The sequence below is a fragment of the Etheostoma spectabile genome, chromosome 19 (genome assembly GCF_008692095.1).
Source record: "Etheostoma spectabile isolate EspeVRDwgs_2016 chromosome 19, UIUC_Espe_1.0, whole genome shotgun sequence".
NCBI lineage: Eukaryota > Metazoa > Chordata > Actinopteri > Perciformes > Percidae > Etheostoma > Etheostoma spectabile.
In genome coordinates, this window is record NC_045751.1 from 479,601 (window position 1) to 503,282 (window position 23,682).

The 23,682-nt window shown below is 39.6% G+C and overlaps 1 protein-coding gene and 1 long non-coding RNA gene across 3 annotated transcripts in view; one reads left to right on the forward strand and one right to left on the reverse strand.

Moving 5' to 3' along the window:
- Nucleotides 1–23,682, forward strand: part of LOC116707059 (RAS guanyl-releasing protein 2) — a 46,772-nt gene that overhangs the window by 4,197 nt on the left and 18,893 nt on the right. For both annotated transcript variants that reach the window (XM_032544206.1, XM_032544207.1), the window contains exons 2-9: nucleotides 9,168–9,302; nucleotides 9,536–9,638; nucleotides 9,859–9,915; nucleotides 10,198–10,329; nucleotides 11,380–11,530; nucleotides 12,678–12,851; nucleotides 16,690–16,806; nucleotides 17,245–17,526. In XM_032544206.1, coding sequence (XP_032400097.1) covers nucleotides 9,233–9,302; nucleotides 9,536–9,638; nucleotides 9,859–9,915; nucleotides 10,198–10,329; nucleotides 11,380–11,530; nucleotides 12,678–12,851; nucleotides 16,690–16,806; nucleotides 17,245–17,526 — 1,086 coding nt within the window. In that variant the 5' untranslated portion in view covers nucleotides 9,168–9,232. The remainder of the gene's footprint in view (nucleotides 1–9,167; nucleotides 9,303–9,535; nucleotides 9,639–9,858; nucleotides 9,916–10,197; nucleotides 10,330–11,379; nucleotides 11,531–12,677; nucleotides 12,852–16,689; nucleotides 16,807–17,244; nucleotides 17,527–23,682) is intronic.
- On the reverse strand, nucleotides 12,650–22,937 carry LOC116707093 (uncharacterized). The gene is made up of 3 exons (XR_004336402.1): nucleotides 22,814–22,937; nucleotides 16,603–16,606; nucleotides 12,650–12,660 (listed from the first exon to the last, which is right to left on the reverse strand). It is a non-coding gene; the product is annotated as an uncharacterized LOC116707093 (long non-coding RNA).

Here is a 23,682-nt window from a genome sequence, read left to right on the forward strand (position 1 = left end):
ACACACACACACACACACACACACACACTTCTGAGAAAAGCTGAATTATGAAAATGGAAGGATTCCAGCAGGTGCCTGAGCCCAACCAACGGCTGTTTTTTGGGTGGGTGTTTTGCTGCAGCTACCCTGTCTTAAACTCTGTGTGTCTGCATGAAGGGTGGGCCTTTTGTTGCTTCCGGGTAGTAGAACTCAAGCTTGCTATTAAAGAATTAGTTTAACATGTTGGGAAATGTGCTTATTCACAGTCTTGGTGAGAGTTAGGTGAGAAGATTGATACTACGCTCATGAAAAATCTAACCCAAGAAGTTACTGGTGCCAAGCCAAGCATTGTTTAGCACTTTTGGATCCATTAACCATACCATGTTATCTGGTATAGAGGTGTTGGCAGGTTTGTCTTTATGCTAAGCTAACTGGCTGCTGGCTTTAGCTACATATTTACAGTAAATGCATGAGAGTGTATATATCTTCTCAGCTAACTCTAGACAAGAAAGTACATTTTGCTGTATTGTAAAATATCAGTCTTTAAGGCTTAAAACAGCTAGCATAGCCCAGGTCAAAGGAAAGATTATCTGCTAACCACAAAAATAAATAAAGCTAACTGGCTGCTGGCTTTACATATTTACTGAACAGGCATGGGAATGATATCCTAGCTTCTATCCTATCATCTAGCTCACTGCAAGAATGCAAATAATCGTATTTCACCAAATGTCAAACTATTGCTTTAATTTGTGGAATTCATACAATTTCCCATAAATCATAAGTTTTTATCCTGCCTTAATCTGATATCTAGTAAATGCATTCTTCTTGCAACATACAACAATTTCAGATTGCTGTACAGTCATTACATGGAATATGTTTGCCCCAGATGAAACACTCTGTAACAACAGGAAGTGATGTTCCTGACATCAGCATTGCAGAAAAGCAGAAAATGACTCCTGACCTTTGCATGTTGTGAAATTATTCGACAGTTGGCAGAAGCCACCTGGCCATTCACTGTGAGAAAGAGACTCTAATGTCTATTGCAAAGCATGATGTATCATGTTGTTCTTTTACACAATGTGCCGTGGGGCCTCAGCATTCAGTCATCACACGGCGAGATGGAAGTATATCTATGTCAGGGAGATAAATGACAAAAAGAACATTTAATATAGAGAGAAAAAAATGTGTAAGCAAAAACTCTACCTAGTAGTAATGTAGTCAGTTACATGACACTGTTAGTAGCACGTTAAAGAAAAAAAGGGTGGCCACGCAGAAATATACTCGCCACATTTCACACGCAGACCAACACACCCTTCCGGTATTTGTTATGAAGCAAACTTTCACATCTGGTAAAAGGACAAAAGTTTGAGCAGGAAGGCTCAAAACAAAGCAGTAAAGGCAATGTGACACACTGATACAGAAGGGGATGGGGGGACACATGCAATGCCCTTTCTGTCTCACACATGACACTTTTCATTTGAAGTCAGAAAGTTGAGATCTGAGATATAAGAGTGTTCCAGATGTGGAACAGGATGTGTGACTTTGTGAGGACATAATAAAAAATTACACTCTAGCAGCTGCTATAACCAGGCAACACATTGTGAAATATGCATATTTTTCTCTTTTTTTTAAGAGTATGAAAAATTGCTGCTTCCCTCCTTCACATATATAATTAGCTTTTGAGAGAGATTCAAGTTGCATTTTTTCTTCCTCCCATGTTTTCCATCATGACTCTCCCTCCCTATTTGATATTTTGCCCTCTTCAGCCAACAATCTCTTTCCATGTTTGACTGGGCTGAAGAGAGGTTGAGCACACTCTCTTCCTGCCTCCCTTTATCTCCCATTCCTCCTCTCCTGCCTCCGTGTCATCCAACCCCCCCTCCGTCCCCAAGGAGGAACTGTAGCTGCTAATCTCAGTTCGCAGCCGGTGCGCCCCCACCGATGTGGCATTCAGTGTGTCCAGGGAAAGGGAAACGTTTCCCTTCCTGCTCTCAGTACCCTGCAGTCTGTAAATAGAGCCTGTCAACAGCGGCTCTGTAGGCCCCTCTGGAGAACTAAATCTGTCCCATCATGCAGCCTTGCTACAACTTCCTGAAACAAACTAGGGGGTGTTAGGCAAGAGAAATGGGTGGTGTGTGTATAACATGAAGAAGTGGTATGTACAATGCCGTTTTTCAGTCTTGTATTTTCATCCAATTAGATAAAGCTTTAAAATACAGATTACTGGCTCTCACTTTCCAAACTTTAGTTAAAGTTACAGTAAATACATGATCCCATTCATTTGAGACATACGATTTTTTTTGGGGTTACCACATATAAACAAGTGAATCTTCCACTACCAAACCGTAAAACTACATTTACACTGTGCCACCACGATGGGCTTATTCTAAGGCTAAAGCGTTTCTATTTGTGGCATATGATGAAAGGACGTTTCTAAGTACGTAACATACTTCAATTACATCCTTAAACTTAAACAAACACAGTTTAAACAATTTAACCTTAATCATGATAGTATTCTGAACCTTACAAAATAGTTTTGTTTCAATCCAGGTTTAACATTAACCTTGTGTTTCACCAGGAGCACTAGTAAGGAAATACAAAAAAACTGGAGAATACGTGTCCCTTGAAACATAACTGAAAACACAATTTGATGTATTGGAATGTAATTGTTAGGGAAATGGTTACATTTTAAAGGTCTTTACAAGACTTGTAGCTCTGTCAACACTGTGCATGGGCCCAGTGGTGCAGTGGTGATCAGTGCACGTCTGCATGCCAACACGCTAACAGCAACAATGCTATCATGCTGACGTTTAGTAGGTAATGTATTTGTCATGTTCACGATCTTTTTTCAGTGTGTATTTTGTAGGTTTTTGGTTATAAACCAAAGGATTGGATACGTAGTCATGACCTGATGGTGACTCTCGATGAAAAAGTGCACCACGTTAGTTGTGTGGCTAAAATGCTGAAGATAGAACCTTTTACCATGTTTGTGTGTAAGGCAGAATGAACAGTCTTATAGCAGTCCTTATAGCCAATCAGAGTGAGTAACTGCATCCACATCTTTTACCTCAGGACCATTATCCATGAAAACATCAATCAAACTTGTTTTACCCAAATGCCAGTAGGGAGGGAATGAAACTGAATCAAAGGCTGTATGGAGACTGTGCATCAGCTCTGCGTATTACTAGCATGGAAATGAGCCCATTATGGGAATATCAATAGCAGGATGGATCTCATTATCTGTGCGTCTGTCAATGTCTGATCATCAATCAGTGCGTGTGTCAATTCCGAGGCATAAAAAGATGTTGAAGATTTATGCAGCCAGTTTCCTTCAAATGTGTGGGCTTTGTAAGAAGGTATACTTAGTATGCCTTATGTGGTTTTGGCAGAGACAATTAATCTATAAACAACCTAATTTACTCCATTACATAGAAAATACAGTATATACTCACTTTACACAAGCATTTAGGAACAGATCTACATTCATATTGTATTTTACTTTTTACAAGTGAAAAAATGTGTGGCTGTGCCACAGGTCAGCCCTATCTAGAAATACCGTTCCCATACAAAATAACTGCATTCTCCGTTATGTTTAGAGGGAAACATAGTTTGTTCCGGATTTCATTTTATACATCACACATTTTATTTCAAGTAGTTGTAAAAGTAGTGTAAATTCACAGAATGTCTAAAACACCAACTGTTTTCGCAATGTGTGCCAGCCATTGGAAAATACGTTTCCCTTGAACCAATTGAGAAACCATTCAGAATGGAGTTTCATTGTATGGGAATGTCCTTTTTTAGGAGACAAGATTGCACAGGTATTGTGAAGTCTTCATGTTGTTTTATGGCTATAAAAGGGTGAATATGAAGGACGGCAGTGAGAAGGTGTCTTTCCTTGTCAAGCCGGAGGATCTGACATTTTCAGTGCCCACAAAACCAGCAGCACACTACAGATTCCGCATTGCCAGGATTGACCAGGCACCCTTCAGCTTCCCTTTATCCCCGCTGCGCCCCAACCCACCTCTAATCTGCCTGATCGATGGCCCTGGATCAACGTCACCTGGCAACCAAGAATGACACCAAAAGCTCTCACAGCGTGTGCAACCTAAAAATCAGTTTACCGTTTTACGGTAATAGAAACATGATCAGATATCATGTGGGGAAAATACTTGAAGAATTGCAGAAAAGGCAGAAGGGGGAGGCTGTTAAGGATAAATCAGTCTCTGAATCCTCCTCAAAGCACAGAGAGTGATGTTCTCTGGGTTGCGACAAAGAGCTCTTGTCAGCGGGATGATGAATGGATAGTAAGACGGTATCATCATCAAGACGGGCACAGCCTGTGCCGCAGTGCCAGAATAGACTCCGTTAAAAGCAGGTTCACCCTTTGCACAGGTGGCACTGCAACCCATCCAACCCATGTCCTTGCATCTGCAGCTCTTGAGGACAGACTGTTCTAAACTGAGATGCAAAAAATGCACAAGCGAAAACAAGGAATTCATTTCAGCAAAGATCTGGATGGGTTTTATTAAAAATGGCTATTGTTGGGTGGCCATAATACACTCCAGGGCCCCTTACCTTCTTATTATATTCATGACATGTGAGCAGTGGTGTCTGTTTTTTTAATTTTTGTTGGCCAGATGTCACAGGTCTGGGTGGGTTTTTTCTTTGAGGTCTCCGACATACAACAACACTGCTTTATGGCTCAGAGACGTATTTCCTGTGGTGACCTTAGCACCCTCACAAGAACTTTCATGTCTATCCATAGCTACAAATATGTAGCTATGGATAGACATGAAAGTATATACGATATACATACGGTATATATGATGTTTTTTGATCATCAAAACAAAACATGCAAGAATTGAACTGAACTGAAATTCCCCTTTCAGTGCCATGGATATAGAGCCACTCAGCCAGCCATGGCAAAACACCTATTTATGAACTTCAATATCCAATAGAAAATAATCTCAAAATGAAATAGCTCAACCTGGTATCAACATGAAACACAGCGTTTTCAAGCCGGAGAGCGGAGTTCACTGTGTTGCAAAAACAAAATACTTTCACCCAGGAAACCACACAACGCTCACTTTTTCTGGCTTAACTCCTCTACCACGGCCCCTAAAAGGACCGTCATCTGGCATTGCTGTACCCGACTCACAGTCACCTGTTAGCAGCTAAACAACTGCCGCTGGTAGCCGGCGTCCCGGGACTTTGTAGCAGCTAAATACAAAGCAGCATCTGCTGCTCAGATTTTATTGTTCTATGGCACTATAGACTGTTACTGTAACACACTTTACTTATAGCCTGTGGTCTGTTGGTGAAGTAGCATTGATCACTTTGAGGGGGGAAAAATAATAATAATAATAATAATTAAACAAAGGCAGGGTAGACCAGAAAGGGGAAAATCCCACGCATCCCCCTGGAAAATCACACCATATAAATAATTGTATATATAAAAGCACATCATTTTGATTCTGGTCCTCCTGCAGTCTGTCATTTCTTTACACTTTCTCTTTCCATGATCTGACCCCGTTCTTTATAAAAGGCACAGAGTTGAGGTTCTGTACTTCCCTCTTTCCTCATCATTTCACTCTCGCTCTATGACTGATGGTTGAAGCTTTATGGGTATACTTCCCTCTCTTTCTCTATCTTCTCTTTTCCCTCTATTCCTGCAGAAATGTGCGAATGTGTGTAGCTGAGACAGCTCGTGAAGCCTGTAATTGAGTGTGTCCGCCCACCGCGTTGCTGCAGAGACAGCGCAGGGGAAGGCTTCATTGTGTCAGGCACAATGGATACATACACATACTCATCACACTCTGCCACAGAACCACAACATTAAAAAGCCATTAGTTGATCTAGCAGCGTGCTATGTTGTAGATTATGCAGCCTAACTTTGTCACTCAAGCATAACCTCAGCGTTACCTTCACGCTCATCAGCAACACGCCAAAATATCCAGAGGCTTCTTTTCTCCTATTTTACACCATGATCAAGCAGCAACCAATATATGAGATAGGATTAGTGTACAGTATTTGACTGCTTCAGACTCAATATACTCATCCAGGATTATAAACTAAATTGATTCCCTCAGGTTACTTCTACTTCTCTAGGTAAAAACATGTATTTTGTGCATTCTTGTAGGGGTGTGTGTATGTGTATTTACTAGGCAGTAAAATGAGGTTGCCATGGTTCCCTGCTGCAAGGACTTATTCAATCAACGAGAAAACTACAAGTACGCATTTCTTTCTTAATTTATTTCCGCAACACATGAATCACACAATGCCATCATGTTTGTCAAAATAATTGACTATTATAAGACTTCAATACTTTGCTTGCAGTGTGTTGTGGTTGTACACAACAAACTGCATTGGAGCCTGTCAAAGACAGGTCATAAATTACAGTATTCTTTTTATTGTCTGTGGCTTTTTATAAGTTTTTCTTTAACATGCCACATTGAACTCAAAGCAGGCTAAACTGTCTACATATTCTGCAATCAATATTATGTTATTTGTATTCTAAATTTGCATCAGTGCAACATGTTAACCATCCAACACATTCTCACTCCCAACTCGCACATATGGCTGCATGATCAGGACCGCAACTAAACTACTTGGTTAGCTTTAGGCAAATATACTTGATTAGTTTACACAACTAACCTACTTGGTTAGCTGGTTAGTTTACGCAACTAATCTACTTGGTTAACTTTAAGGAACTAAAAAATTTGGTTAGTTTACGTAACTAAACTAATTGGTTAGTTTACTAACTAAACTACTTGGTTAGTTTACGTAACTAAACTAATTGGTTAGTTTACTAACTAAACTACTTGGTTAGTTTACGTAACTAAACTAATAGGTTAGTTTAGTAACTAAACTACTTGGTTAGTTTACGTAAATAAACTACTTGGTTAGTTTACTAACTAAACTACTTGGTTAGTTTACGTAAATAAACTACTTGGTTAGTTTACTAACTAAACTACTTGGTTAATTTATGTAACTAAACTACTTGGTTAGCTTTAGGCAACTAAACTACTTGGTTAGTTTACGCAACTAAAATACTTGGTTACTTCTAGGCAACTAAACTATTTCGTTCACTCTAGGCAACTAAACTACTTAGGTTCAGGCAACTAAACTTATTGGTTAGGTTCAGGCAACTAAACTTATTGGTTAGGTTCAGGCAACTTAAGTACTTGAATAGGTTTAGACAAATAATCTACTTGGTTAGCTTTAGGCAACTAAACGTCTTGGTTAGATTTAGACAAATCAACTTAGATCTAGGAAAATCCCCTACGTACTAATGTTAAGTAACTTAAGATGCGTTTGCAAGTTTGAATATATCAACGTTGTCGTTTGGTCTCACATGGTATACAAACAAAAGTCTCCTTGGTGAAAGTCCTTGTTACTAACTGATCTGGACTGGAAATGAACCGATTTGTTTTGAACCTATCCCCTGACCAATGGGCTTTCCTGGCCTTAACCATTTGAGGTCAATGCTTAACCTAAACCATCTTTGCAAAAGCGTAAAACAAATGGGCTTTCCGGTACGGATTGAGCAGTAACTGTCCACCCCGACCTCCCTCCTACCCAGACTTTTTTGCTGTTTATACAATGTCACCTGACTTCATCCTTAGAGGCACTTCCAGGCTAGGTATTGATTCTCAATACTTGAGTGCTGACCAAAATGTATCTGCAGTTTTAATTATTAAAAGGTGTACCGAGTTAGCATTGAACGCAAATTTTTAATAAAATATTTCCTGATAAGTCATATCTTACATTGATACAAGTCATAACTTCTTCAAATGTATGCTGTATGGATACTTGCGTTCAAATACGAGAGCCACAATGTATTGTATCTGTAATCACTTCTCAGTCATGATGAGACATTTAAACTCTCCGCTGACATCTGGACCAATTATATTGTGCTCCTTCAAGTAGAACATGTTTCAGTCAGTGTTGTAATGTAACAAAGTACAAATACTTTGTCACTGTACTTAAGTAGAATTTTCACGTATCTGTACTTTACTTCGTTATTTATATTTTCGGAAACTTTTACTTTCACTCCACTACATTTCCTAAATAAAATGAATACTTTTACTCACCTACTGTACATTTCCCCTTAGTTCAAGCATCTTAGTTAAAAACACACACACACACACACATACACCCACACACACACACACACACACACACACACACACACACACACACACACACTGCACACACACACGCACACATACACACAAGCCAGGGGCTGATAACACGTACAATAAAACGTGTGACTGTGCAATTACTGTAAATTTATTTTACTGTTTAATATTTATTCTCTTTAATTATATTTATTAGTGTGTGTTAATGTGTTTCTTTTACTTTTTACTTATGCCTTGCTGCCGCAACAGTGTGAATTTCCCCACCGTGGTATAAATAAAGGGTTTTGAATCTTTGAAAGTCAAAGTTAAAGTTAAAGTTAGTTATGAGTTTGACATAATGCCTGTTTGTTGCCAAGTGGTAAAAAAAAATAAAAAATAAAAATAAAAACATAGGCCAAAATTAAAGAAGAAGAGGAGGAAACATAATTATTGATAGTGTTGCGGAAGCGCCTGCTGCAGGCTCTGCCGCCATGGTAACAGATGATGACCACCCCAATGACAGTGGTGATGAAGATAATGTAACACACTTTTTGCCATGAAGTCCATAATCAAAGCTTTTTATTACTTTTAATTTTACTTCTAATACTTAAGTACATTTAATATCAGACATTTACTTTTGATACGTAAGTACAGTAAATATACTAAGACTTTTACTCAAGTAATATTCTAAAAGATGACTTTGACTTCTACCAAAGTAATTTTCTAGTAAGATACTTACTTAGTTTTTAGTATTGCTTTCAAGTACTTGTTTCAGTGCAGGATTGCAGATTGACACCTTGAATTTGTTGGGTCAAATTAAACCTTCATATCAGTTAATGGCTGGCATTGACTGGGAGATATCCCCATTAAATTCACCAGTTGTAACTGTTGTGTAAACACTCACTGGCTATATCTCTGCAGTGTGAAGTAAGATGCAAAAAACCGACCACACAACTATTCCAAACCCGCAGCAACTATGAATTTAATTTTCTCTTCCTGAGCTTCACACAGCAATTACTCTCTTTTGCCCGCCTTTGATCCCTTCTTTTCATCTTCTTTTGTGTTCAGTGAGAAGGCACTAGCGTCAAACCAGAGAGAGAGAAACGAGGGGCAAAGCACAGAGGAAAGGAAAGATGGAGTCCATATTATCGGAGCAGTCGGCCGCGGTGGACGAGCTGGTGGAAGCGAGCATCCAAGCCTTCGGTTGGTCATTTTAACACGGTTTCTTTGATAGATAGATAATTGCATTTATTTCAAAGCGAGTCATTAAAAAGAAGAATTGTTGCATTGTGTTTTTATGTAAATCATTTGGAATATATGTCTTCTGTAGAAATGTTTGCTAGTGGTCAGACAACAACTCACACTGGCTATCAAAAATAGATACACACTAATTGATATCATGTGAGGATGAGTGACAACCTATTTTCTTCTTATAGATGAGAGTGGCACTTTGAAGGATGCTTCCTTGGTCCGCATGTTTCTCATGATGCACCCTTGGTATATCCCTTCAACCGACTTGGCTAAGAAGCTAGTGCTCAAGTATCCTTCACCCTTGTTTTCTGCTACCTCAGACATGTAGTCTTTGGTGTTCGTCTACAATATTACTCTGACTGAAAAATGGGCTCAATGCCAGTTCTGTTGTTGTTGTTTATCTTTGTTGTTCTCCTAAGTCTGTTATATTTGAATGGGATTTAAAAGAGTTTATTATAGTCTGAAAAGGGGAATTTGCAGCAAAGTTACACCTTAACTTTTAGATAAGATCTCAAGAGGAAAGCAGCACTGCTGAGCGCCGAACAAGAATATGCCACCTGGTCAAGTAATAAACTTATTTATTCTTTTACCTCTTCTGGTGCAATTCCTCTCTGAACTTTGGTTTGCTGATTTATTTATGGGTTTGTGAGTTTACAGCTAAGTATTGACAGTAACTCCACGTCATACAGAAATTTTGCAACTTGTATAACTAAGTCACTTTTGATCATCATGTAAACCAACTAAATCTAGGTCTTAAACTCAGTGTCACATTATTGTGTAGATGTGAACAAGTCTATGTCCCTTGCACAATTTTTCATCCTTTTCATCTCTTTGTTGTGCCTTCCAGGTACTGGATCTCTGAGTTTCCAGCAGAGTTCAATCTGAGCCCAGAGCTGGCCGACCAGATCAAAGACTTTAAAGACCTCTTGACCACCGAGGGCAACGAGAGCCAGAGTCGGCTCATTGACCTCGACAGTGTGTGAGTGAATTGGCTGCTGAAAGCTATGCCATGTTGTTGACAGTGTGAATGAATGTCTCTGTCTTGGGTGTTTATGTCAGCGTGCGCTTTTATTGCCTGTGTTCTAAGAATGCAGGGTCAATGACCTCTTATTCCAATAAAAGCCATTTCTGTGTGACCTTAACTTCCCTTTAGTGTCCCACAAGAACACTAAAGGAGCACATTTGAGACTTTTCCATTCTAGAAATAAATTCTACATGTGTTGAAAAAGTTTGATAGTTTTTATTAGGGCTTGGGGATATGGAGAAAATCAAGTGTCACATTATCTCAATATTGAAACAATATTGTGGGGTTAACTATTGGTGCTTTACACAATGACATTTTTGTTATCCACGCAGAGCTTTCGCCTTAGCCTACGTAAGTGGCCTGAGGTTTATCCTTGTGCGTTGGTGTGCACGTCAATCTCTTTAAGAAAATAGCAGGGCCTGCCTGTGTGTATGTGTAGGGAGTGTGTGGTAGAGCAAGGAAGAGAGTGACGCGAATAGCTTCAGAGCTAGAGGTATAGTGAGAGAAACAAAGTTTCTCCCCTGTGCTTTATGACCACGGTGGGAAATCTGTAGCAGGAAAATTTAACCCTCTCCTTGATTTTATGTTGTTTACGGAGAAGGAGAACCAGGAATTAAGTAGGGGGAAATGCAACGCTACCAAGCCATGGCCGAGCGACGTGCGTTGCAGAGAGGTGCACTTCAGGCTACGGCGTAGGGTCCATATCTACTTGTACAAACGTATGTAGCCACAATGTAGATTTAACGCAGAAGCATTAATCCCTCTTAAGTGTGCAAAGGCAAATAATAAAAAAGCTAGAACAGCCTCGTAAGTTTAGAAAATTACATCACTTTACCATAATGCAGCCAGTAAAACCAGGAAAGGAGGACACTTATGCCATATAACGATATCCAAAATCTAAGACGATATCTAATCTTGTATTATGATGTCAATATAATATTAAAACATTGCAAAAGACCTAAGGAGAGAATTCTTTCATTAAATATTCTTTCTCGTCCCTCTCAGGCCATCATATAAATGGAAACGGCAGGTAACTCAGCGTGTCCCATCAGTGTCCAAAAAGAGGAAGATGTCCCTGCTGTTTGACCACCTTGATTCCTGTGAACTGGCTGAACACCTGACCTACCTGGAGTACAAATCCTTCTGCAAGATCCTGGTCAGTTTGCCCACAATCTAATGTAATGTTTCCAACTTCTTTGAATGTTCTAGTAATTCCACCTGCTGCTGGCTTGATAGTTGCTTAGCAATTGCGTTTCAAATCCACTTTAAGTGGTAGTAATTATATTTGTTTCCTGGAAACATTTTGCTCTTGAGTGTTATTTTGGGAAGCAAAGGCAATGACTGGGTGTGTGCTGATTTAAATGGAGGATGATAATTTATTCAAGTGTGATGGTGCTGGTGGCAAGATGAGGGCAGTGGGAGTGATTTGTCTTGGCTTTGTCTTTGTTTCTCTTCTAAAGATATTCTGGCTCAATAAAAAACAAAATCAGCCATGGGAAATATAAACATATAGCAGCATTGGTGCAGTCTATAATGATACTCTTCTGCATTTAGACTACTGTAGGTGAAAGCAAATCTGTCTTCTTTTATATTTCCCAGAATAAAGATGGGCTATAAATCAGCCAGTTGACTGCTTTGTTATCCACATTGCTGCCATCAAGGACTAGTTCAACAATTTGGTAAATACACTTCCATAGGTAATTCCTCTGGACAGAACCAATAAATAGTAAGGCACAAAACTCCCTGTAAAACAGTAAATTCTTGGTTTTACACGTTCATGTCTTTACAGATTAAACAAACAAAACATATTGTGTTAATTAGTGAACTTTAGAAGTGCTGGATGGTGACTTTTGTTACCTTAGTATAGAGCCAGGCTAGCTGTTTTACCCTTTCCAGTCTTCATGCTAAACTAACCAGCTGTTACCTCCAGCTGCATATTTACCATACAGACATGAAAGTGGTATCATCTATGTGTTGTCAGGAAAGCGGATAAGCATATATCCCAATGAAAGGGGCATTTCAGCACTTCAGTGTTGCACTTTTATAAAGTTGGGGGATATATAGGAGACAACTTAAACAAATAATTGTCAAACTCAAGCAGCAGAACCTGGGATATGAGTTTTGTCTCAAGTGTGGGTCAATCCCAAAAACACTGGATGCCAAATTACTAAAAAAAGTAAATAGTGTTTTTTGTGATTGACCTTTTACAACAACATTTCTGTGGATGGTTTTAAGGAAGTATGTTTTATAAATTTGATTTAAATATATGAAACAAAATGTGTAATGCTTTTCCCTGCTTTTAGTTTCAGGACTACCATAGCTTTGTGATGCATGGCTGCACAGTGGACAACCCCATCCTGGAGCGTTTCATCACGCTTTTCAACAGCGTCTCCCAGTGGATCCAGCTGATGGTGCTCAGCAAGCCCACCGCCCCGCAGAGAGCCGCCGTCATCTCCCACTTCATCAGAGTGGCACAGGTTTGTCTGCAGGGCCCTTTAAGGCTGTTTACTGCCGAGGTTTTAAGACAGAGATAGCGGGGGGTGTGGGCTTCAGGGTGCACATAGAAGCAGACAGACTGCCTGGAGCCACAGAGAAGAGGGAGAAAGTTGTAGAAAGGTGAATTAGAGATGTGATGGGGAGAGAAGAGGGAAATGTCACACACCCACACACAAACACACACACACACACACACGCACACACACACACACACACACACACACACGTGAACATTTCCCATTCAGTGGCACAAATTATAAGAAAAAGTGAATTTAATTTAAAAAGGCTTTAGAGGTATTAACATGTTAAGATGCCGACTGGGAGCTCTTTTGGATAATGCTGCTGTCAGAAGAAAGCGTCTCCAGGAATTAAGAAGGTCTTGTTTTAGCTGGGTAATAAGGCATTTTTTGGAATTATCAAAAGGTTTTTTATGGGGCTTAGGGGTTGTAAAATTCTCTAATAAATTTGTTTGGAAGAATGAAACTCACCTAAATAGAGATACACGATTTTCACAATTGGACAATAAAATGCAAGAATTACCCAAAGTGAAGCCGAGCTATTTGCGGAAAAGAATAGAAAATGAAGACAAAGTGTGTCATCAATTCATTATACAGTATGTAATTTACACTTCCTGTTGGTTAGTAAGAATTCAATGATGCATCCTACAATAGAGGGATTAGTGGAGAGTGTATGCAGGTGGCATGAATCATAGTTGGATATACAAGTTCAGGTACAGACAGGCAATAACAGGTGGGAAAAACTGAGGGGCATTTTGGGTAACATGAGCCATTCTAATAGTACAGTAGTTAATAGTTAGTTTATTTAATGTAAACACTAGGGCTGTCAATCAATTAAAATATTAAATGGCGATTAATCACATGAAGTTCCATATTTACTGTAACTTGAGATTAATCGCAAATTAATCACATATTTTGTATCTATTCTAAATGTAAATGTAAATGTATCTGTATTGGGGATCTAACTGCGTGTCAATCACTGCTCACACACACACACCCTTTCCTCTTCCCCGCGCTCGAGCTGCAGGTAACCCCCCCCCCCCGCTCTGTCATACACAGCTCTCCCTTGTGGGAGGAGGTGCATAGAAGACCATTTTGGGCTTTTGCGGAAAGGGGGTAAGGACTGAGAAGTTGTCAATGTTCACATTTTTTTGGCTGGATCTTCACCATCCTATCTATGGCACCTTTAAGCAATCAAAAAGAACTGTTAAAGGAGTTTGCATTCACTCATTATTATTGCATTAGTCCTAGTAAACACCAAAGATTTCACTCTCAGAGGAAGAGTCAGGATTTATCTTTTGATGATGCTACTAAGGCTAGGAACCACTTTCAGTACAGCCGTCACTAAGAAGTCCATCCTTCTCTTTACTAAGGGCTCACTCATTCCTCTTTGGGTGACAGTTGCACAGTTGCACACTGGCCTGATAAACTAAACTATTGCCGGTGGCAAAGGTTCCCCCATGTGTTCAAGCCTAAATGAAAGTTAAAGTGAAAGTTGTATCTGTCCATCTATATATGTATCTCTTCATTTTTATGCTCATGAACTGGAATCATCTACAGCCATCTACAGGTCAATCTTAGTTTGGTCTGGTCCTCCCTACCAATTCCTAAACAAAGTTTCCAGCTTGTTGCCTTATATGGTTCTCTCCCTATATGTCTGGACACTGCCGTCCTTTCACTACAGAGACATCCCTTTAAATGTCGTCCTGGGCTTCACTGTAATTGACATCATTTCACTTTGATGTTATCATCTGGTCTGCCAGATGGGCTGGGAACTCCCTCTATGTGTCAATTCACTCATCTCCGCCATGCGAGGGAGCTTCAGTTGGCCGGAGGAAAGTCATTTTCATCCTAATAGCCTGCAGTGAAATGTGAATGCATCTTCATTTGACAGTCTGAGCCTGGATTGATACCCATTTACTACCCTACCCTTCTCTTCACCTGCAAAACTAGCTTCTGTCTCTCATCATTTATTTAAGGGTGACTCAGCAGGTTTTAACATCTCTCTCTGTCTTATTACACAAGCACTCCAACACTGATGTGTAGATAAATAACTGGGAATCACTCCTCTGATCTCCTTTTCATCTCTGTCTTTATGCATCTTTCAGATTATGTTAAGTAAAATAGTTCTAGCTATAGTGCTAATTAGCATATGTTAGCATGCAAACATTCTAAAATAAGATGTGAAGATCAGCTGGTAGCATTGTCATTGGGAGCACTTTAGCATGCTGACTTTAGCATTTAGCTGAAAGCACTGCTGTGCCTGAGGACAGCCTCACAGAGCAGAGTCTTGTTACAAAAAGGCAGTGTTTAAAAAATGATGAGAGTCAAATCTGTCCATGCATGTTCATATTTGTAACTTTTCATATACTCTACTGGCTGTTTAAACAGTGGACAGTGTGTCCACATAATGATAATCAGTAGTTTCGCTCTTTAAATGTAGTTCCCAAAGGTCATTTGGGCAGATACATTAGAGACAGACAATGCTGGATGGAAATCCCCTTGTCAATTCTTTGCCAATTTGAAATGCCTCAAATTTTGGTATTTAGAAACATAGCCCAGTGCGAGCACATGCAGGGACAAAAATTATGTTCAAGCTGATTTTAAATGTATTTAGAGGCTGCACAGAAGGTAGCCTCGACATACTTGACATTTCCCAAAGCTTCCCTCAGGGTGTGCCAATCGTGTCTCATTTCAGCTTCCTGTTGGGAGGGACTGCACAGACTTGGGTTATAATTTAAAATGCAAAAAAAACAACATCATTCTCATTGAAAAGCTCCATTTCACAATCTGTTCTGTGTGTACGTGTCTGTGCCTTCTGGCTTTGATAATCATCAACAATATGATGTACAATAACAATTGGATGAATCCATCTCCCACATACACAGCAATTGTTTTACACCCAGTGAAAAGCCCTGGCATGTTGACAATGAAACCTTTTTCAGGCTTTGCTGACGGGCTGCTACATGCAAAACGTACTCTGCTGAAGCCGGGCTGCCCTCCACACTGCTTTGCCAGTTGATTCCAAAGGGTGTTTGAGCTGAATCAAATGATCGAATCTGGCAGCCCTCCCACACAGCTGCGACCCCATTGATTTTTTGTGAGATGCCACGCAGGCTGAAGGGCAGGGGGAGCCCTGCTTAGTGCCATTCACAAAATGTTAGCTTAAGTTCGACAGGTTAAAGCATTCGGTAATAACTTGGTAAACTCACTTTAGGTTGTGTGCAGATGTGAGCTGCTGAATACTTGCCTCTGGCTTTATATTTTGGTTATATTTTCTTTCTTGCATCTATGTGACTCCTGATGCTGTAGATGTTTTTTTTAAACCTGAACTTCTGTCTTTCGCTCACCTCAAAATCCTTTTTGGCAGTGGCTTCTCTTTCACCCCCATTCCTAAACATAGGCATATATTTCAGGGGTGATGCCGGGGATATGTCTTCCCCCTCCCAATATTTAGAAGAGTTAGATTTGTTCCTCTCAAAAGATGTAAAAATAACCGTTGATGTTTATATATCTTAAGCTGTCGTTGGTTACAGCGTGTTCTACTTTGTTACAGTAATGAAGGAAAAACAAAAAAAAGCAAATATTCGAATGCCAATATTGAAAAATCAATAACCAGCACTTTTTACCGGTAGCCTAATTATATGTTTTCTTACCATTTCAGCCAGAAAATAAAGTTTTTGATGCTCAAGACATTTTGGGAAGACCCCCAGACCCCCCTGTTATAATGTGTGTGTGTGTCCCAATGTTGAAACAAAACCTACGCCCTTGCTCCTAATATTTGCCTCCTTCTTGTCCACAGAAGCTGCTGCAGTTGCAGAACTTCAACACGCTGATGGCTGTGGTGGGCGGCCTCAGCAACAGCTCCATCTCTCGCCTCAAAGACACGCAGAGCCACATCAGCGCCGAGACCAACAAGGTGCAGTAGCTGCTACCGCTCCCACCATCCCAAACCCCCCAAACCATCACTGATCTCTTTTTTGGCATCCACAGCCTGACACTGAGCACATAAATTTAATGTTCACTGCGTGCTGATGCACTAAGCTAACAAGTGAAATTAAATCTTGATTCAGTAATCCACATCTCCCTTCTGAGGGAGCTGCCAAGCTTCCTACACATTGGCTTTTTAGAAGTATGAATTTGAGCTATATAAACGGGAAGTTGAATGCAACTGTTGGGGGAGATACAATCTTGTCAGTTATGTAAGTCCATCTGGAGCAAAGTTTGACAGAATGTACTTGATTCTTCCAAACCATTTTTTCTTGAGAGAGGCTTTCTGTTTCCTGCCAACTTTCGTCTCATCCCCTTTCCATTTTGTCCACCCATAAATTTGTGTTGTCCTTCTGTGCTCACTCAGGTATTTAACAACCTTATTGAACTGGTGACTTCATGTGGCAACTACAGTCAGTACCGCAAGCGCTTCTCTGAGTGCTCGGGCTTCCGATTCCCCATCCTCGGCGTGCACCTGAAAGATCTGATAGCCGTGCACGTGGCGCTGCCAGACTGGGCCGACAAAGAGAAACACGGGGTCAACCTGGCTAAAACCCAACAGCTGTATGCCATCCTCCAGGAGCTGGCGCTGATCCAGACCATGCCGCCTCACGTCGACGCCAATACAGACCTGCTCAACCTGCTCACGGTGAGTGCAAAGAGCAGCCAGAATGTGCGTGTGTAGGCCTGTAACAATTATTACGTAATTGTTTAATTTCGTTTTTTTTTTTTATATCATCACAGTTTCTTTGTTTAACCGCAAGTAATTAGCAACGTTAGCTAAGGTTGTAAGGCCTATGAATGGCAATTGTTGATTTGTTTAAATATGCCAAATTTATAAGTGATGAGATTAAACTCAGAACTCAAATAAAAAGAATTCCACATATGGCCCTAATCCTCACATAACAGTGATGTAACCAAAAGATGTATCCTGAAATTCATTCAAAACTTTAATGTGTTTAAAAAAGTAATGGAATTTTTTTTAAAGATTTGACTGAAAGAGACACTTACATTGTTAGTTGCGATTATTTCTGAGACAATTAATTGTACAGCAAAATTTGGACTTGTTACAGCTCTATGCATGTGCCACATCCAAGACGTCTGGCTTGGATTAAAGATGTACCTGTGAAGAACAGCTTGCACTGGGTAAAATCAGGTGCTGATTTAGGTGCTGTGAGTTTGTTACTCATCACGAAGTGCATAATTTGAAAGCACTTGTTAACCAGCCACACAGCAGTGAAGTAGGTGGAAAAACTTTGAGTCCATGCAGCGTAACAGGCAATCTGTTTGATAACCATAATTTGTTCTGCTGTGGATTGATTGGCTCCTGGTCAGACAGACTACACAGTAGCCAGCTGGGACAAAATCTGTGTACAGACAAAGGTCGGAGATAATATTGTTGCTGTCGGGTGAAAACCTTGCATGTAAGCCACAAATTCTACTGCTGACTGGACTGCTTTCAGAACTTTAAGAAATAAATGCACAAGCATGACCAGAAAAGCTAAATCAGATTACTATCTAAAAAATGTATCTGAAAACCTCAATAACCCCGCTAAATTCTGGAAGCAAATTAATTCTCTGTCTGATTCCAATTCTTCGTCTGCAGGTCTCCCACAACATATTTTTGTAGATTCAGTTGAAATTAAAAACAAAATTGACATAATTGGACATTTTAACAATCACTTTGTATCAGCTGGCTTTATCTTAAATGAGTCCAAATCAAGTTATCAGTGCTCCGACTCCAGCTCTGAAACACCACCGGAAACCTTTGTTTTTAGACCCATTTTTAAAAAGGATGTGTGTATTGCTCTTAAAGCTATTGACCCAAAAAAATCAGCAGGACCAGACAACCTAGAACCTTTCTTATTAAAAGTTGCAGCTGAATTTATAGCTAAGCCTATAGCATACATTTTTAATTGTAGTCTGCAGACAAATTCAATTCCTAAAATATGGAAAGCAGCCTATGTGCTTCCTTTGTTAAAGGGTGGCGACCCTTCAGATCTTCACAATTATAGGCCAATTTCCAAACTCTCTATTCTTGCAAAAATTTTGGAAGCTCAAGTAAACTGTCAATTAAAAGACTACTTGGCAGAGCACAACATTCTAACTGATGTCCAGTCAGGTTTTAGAGCTGGACACAGCACTGTTACAGCAACTTTGCTACTATTAAATGACATCATAAATGCCTTGGACCAGAAGCAACACTGCGCTGCATTATTTGTGGATCTGTCCAAAGCATTTGACTCAGTTGACCATAAGCTATTACTAGATAGATTAATTAACATTGGCATAGGAAACACAGCTATTACTTGGTTCAAAAACTATCTTACAGAGCGAACGCAATGTGTTTCTATAGATGGTCTTAAATCAGACTTTTTAGAAATTTCTATGGGTGTTCCTCAAGGTTCGATTTTAGCCCCCATTTTATTTTCTATATTCATAAATAACATTGGAAAAGACGTGCAAACTGCTAAACTGCACCTTTATCCGATGATACTGTGATATATTCAGTTGCCTCTCACTGAATCAAGCCATGCATGACCTTCAGTTGGCCTTTCAACAGCTTCAAGTTTCTCTACATGGCCTTAAGTTAGTGCTAAATACTAAGAAAACCAAATTTATGACGTTTTCAAGGGCTCGTTCCCAATCCCCAGATAATATAACTATTAACACATTAAGCGGAGACTTAATTGAAAATGTTTCATCATATAAGTATTTAGGTTTTTGGCTGGACAACAAACTTTCTTTAAAGTTCATGTTGAAAAACTTGTAAAAAAGCTGAAACTAAGGCTGGGGTTTTATTTTAGAATAAAACTTGTTTTAACATGTCAGCCAGAAAAACACTTGTTCAGGCTAATTTTTTAAGTGTTTTGGACTATGGTGATGTTGTCTACATGCATGCTGCCTCTAGTACTCTCCACCTGTTAGACTCTGTGTACCATAGTGCTTTGCGCTTCTTAACTAACTCTTATGCACGTACTCATCATTGTACGCTGTATGAACTGGTAGGCTGGCCGTCACTAAGTCTACGTAGACAACTTCATTTTTATATTTTTCTATACAAGGCCATGTTGGGTAAACTGCCGGCATATTTATGTAATCTCCTCAAGCTAAATTCCAGCCATTTTCATCTCCGTTCCACCAGGTGGCGCTCTTACCAGGTTCCAAGGGTTTTTACTGAGCTGGGGAAGAAAGCTTCTCTTACTCCGCTCCTTGGTCTTGGAATAATTTGCAAAACTTGATCCATTTAAATAATCTAGTCCCATTGAATGAGTTTAAGGCCATGTTAAAATGTCATGTAATTCAAAAATGTAACTGCCCTATGTGACCTGTCCTTTCCTCTATGTGAGATTTTGTCTGTGCTGTATTTGTTTAAATTGTAACTGGTGTGCCGTCTTGGCCAGGTCTCCCTCGAAAAAGAGATTTCAATCTCAAGGGACTTCCTGGTTAAATAAAGGTTAAATAAAAAAAAAAAAAATGTACAAAACTGTTGCTTTTGAGGAAATGTATAAAAAGGCTAATTTGACAATTAAAGCTTTATTGTGAAACTATTTTATATTATGAATATCCGTTACATTTACCTAATTCCATCCATCTTTATCCGCTTATCCGGTATCGGGTCGCGGGGGCAGCAGCTCCAGCAGGGAACCCCAAACTTCCCTTCCCCGAGCCACATCAACCAGCTCCGCATTTACCTAATTGCCAAATGAATTGATGCAAAGCTGATCAACTCCATACAAACCTCTGTATTTCTCAGTTTGGCTATGTTCAGAAGATTGTGTTGTTCCGTGACTTTTGCACTTAGAAACTCCAGTGAATATAATTACCTTTTCTGATAAGTCCATCATGTTTTTCTTTTTTAATCCTCCGTGTCCTCCTTGGCTACTAGCAACTGCATGGAGGAGGGTTGGGGGTGGTGCGTGATCATGGAAGGCTTGTATCAAATTCCTCATGAGGGCGACAGAAACTATGCACTAAAGCTTTAAGATTATGTTGAGCTACATATTAAATATTTGTCAAACCCACATACAGACAGAAAGGGGACCAATAGCATTTACGTATGAAAAAAATGAAAATGACAAAATACGGAGATACAAGGGTTCTTGTTGACAGCGGCGATATGTAACCAAAGCATGCAGTATTTAGTTGTCTCAAACAGATATGGTTCACAGTGGTCTTGGTCGAAATGATGTGATCTGTGAAAATATGTTGAAAATTATTGAGGTTGAAACTGTAATGAACACATTTTGAAAGTGGTACTCTATAGCATCTTTCATCCTCATGGCCTCCTAATTGTCTACTTCTTTTGCACACTACACCTCCTTGTTTGTAAAACAGTCTTTCTGTAAAAACAGTAAGCCAGAAACCAAGATTACTCTGGTGACATCATCAGGATTATTATTTTTTTTTACTTGGGAAACCTCCTAATGAGCCACAGAAAACATTATGCAACTGTGTAGTAAACTAAATTTCATGTGTACAATTGGTGGAGTGTTCCTTTAAGAAAAGAAAACCTTTCAGGGATACAGAGAGGATTTAACCATGCATTTACTTCTACATCTTTGATTAACTTTAACACTGTTATCTGGTTGCGAAATGCCCTTTTTTTAATTTGTGCTTTTATCCAGGACAAAGAGTCACAACTCGCGTATTAGCATCTCTTCAGTGAACTTCACTGAACTTTAAATGGTAAACCTGCACAGAAACCTCTGTCTGTTCTTGTATCCTGATTAAAGACTAAAAGGGCTTTTGCTGTCAGAGCGTGTTGACTTTGAAACGACATAAAACAGGACCTCATGGGAATCGCTATCCGCCTTTTAAATCTCAACACCTGCAGAAAAGCATTTTATTATAAGAGACCACACTGATAATATTACTATTAAATTGTAAAGGTGTAAACATTCTACACTCATTTTGCTTCTTGTTCCATAGTCTCTGTCTCGGCTGACAAAACATTGCTCTCTTCCTAGTCTCGCATTGCCAGACCTTCCTCCACAACTCTGCGGAGGAGAGTCTGGCTAGTCCACACAGCATTCTGGGATGTTCGTAAAACGTGTTCTGGTTTATTGGCGTTTTTAAACCAATCACAATCATCTTGGGCAGTGCTACGCGTCGGACGGAGCCACAGTTCCTCTTCAAAATAGCATCGGGAAGACTTATTTTGGTGGAATGTGTGTACGTTCAAAAGTTGTTTTAGTAGAGCAACAGAAAACTCAGATTTGACAGATAGTCTAGCTAGCTGTCTGGATTTACACTGCAGAGATCTGAGGAGCAGTTAACCATTGTCCTCATAAATCCACCGGAGTTTAAGACGCCAACACAAAGAAAGAGGAAGGTGACGAACATCCGACCAAAAAGAGGGACATCTGGAGGAATATCCAGCGGCACTGGAGCAATCCTGGAAGTGGAACTTATAAATAGACTACTCTCTTCCTCTCCTTATATTACACTTAGTGTTTTCATTACACGCAACCACCAAACACCCACAGGAAGAAATCAAATCATCCAACTGGGAAAAAGTTGTTGCCCTAAAAAAATACATTTTAATATGAAATGATGTGGGAATAGCATCATTTACCAGTGCATAAGAAAATAACCCTTTTTATATATTGCAAGTGAGTTACCCATGCTTGAGCAAGCCTTTTTTTAGACTTGATCCCGGAACAACTAAAAACTAATTGCTAAATAAATAAATAAAAGTCTGTGTCAATCTATTGTGAGCTAAGGAGTTGTTTTCTAGGACTATCACAGCATCGTGAAAGTAAACCCAGACTAATGCCTAGAATCTAGGCAAGCACTATCTAGGCCCTAGATAGTGCTTGTCAACCATTAGTCAAAAATTGCATGAATCTGTAATTTTCAAAAGTTATTGATACTGCATTTTGGAAATATCTGCTTTTCCATAGATGGATATCCCATTTCATTTGTTACAATACCTCACTTTTGTAGTAATGGCCCTGTGGCTCAGCATTGAAGTAGGTTTTCTCAAAATTGTTGGTGGCTTTCTAGTTACATAATTCAATGTTTCCCCTTGCCATGATGGTCCAAAATGATGTTAAAATGCACCCTTTGAACATAAAAAAAACCTGTTCAAAGGGTGCCAGGCATCCCTAAATGTCCGATCCTAAATTGCCACTGGACTCGATGAAGCTGGGATGGTGTTTTAGCACTTCAGACTAAACCCACAAGTGTGTGTGTTTGTAAGTTTCTTGGCAGATATAGATAAGACTCTGCTGAATTTGAAAAGCTTTCTGTATTTGAACAATCTCAAGAGATTTGTCAATCAGGCTGCATGTGTTGGTGTGAGATTGCTGCTGGCTCTACTTTTTTTCTGTGTGAAAATGAAAGAAAACATGACATTGACAGGTTTTGGAGATGAGCGTCACTGAGGAAGTTTGCTGGACAGAGTCAATACCCAATTATCTAATGCCAGGCTTATTGGAGTTGATCTATCTCGAGTTGGAGAGGGAGGGAGAGCGAGCAGTGGAGATGGAAAGAAAGCCAATAAATCCTTCAAATGAATCTCTACGCAGACATGCCTGCAAACGTACAAGTTTAAAACACGACTTTCCTCCTTTTTGAGTAATCGTCATCGATTCTATATTAAGTCAGATGTGTTGAATAAGCTACAGTTAACTTTCTCCCGGAAATACTGTAAGCGCCACTAAACCACAAAGCCAAACAAGAAGAAATGCCTTTCTTTCTTTATTCCTTCCGCACGTACCACTTCTACTCAATAAAAGCCAGGAAACACAATTAGGGTGAGAAAATAGCTCAGAGGAAAAGAAAAGAATTAGAGGCCAAC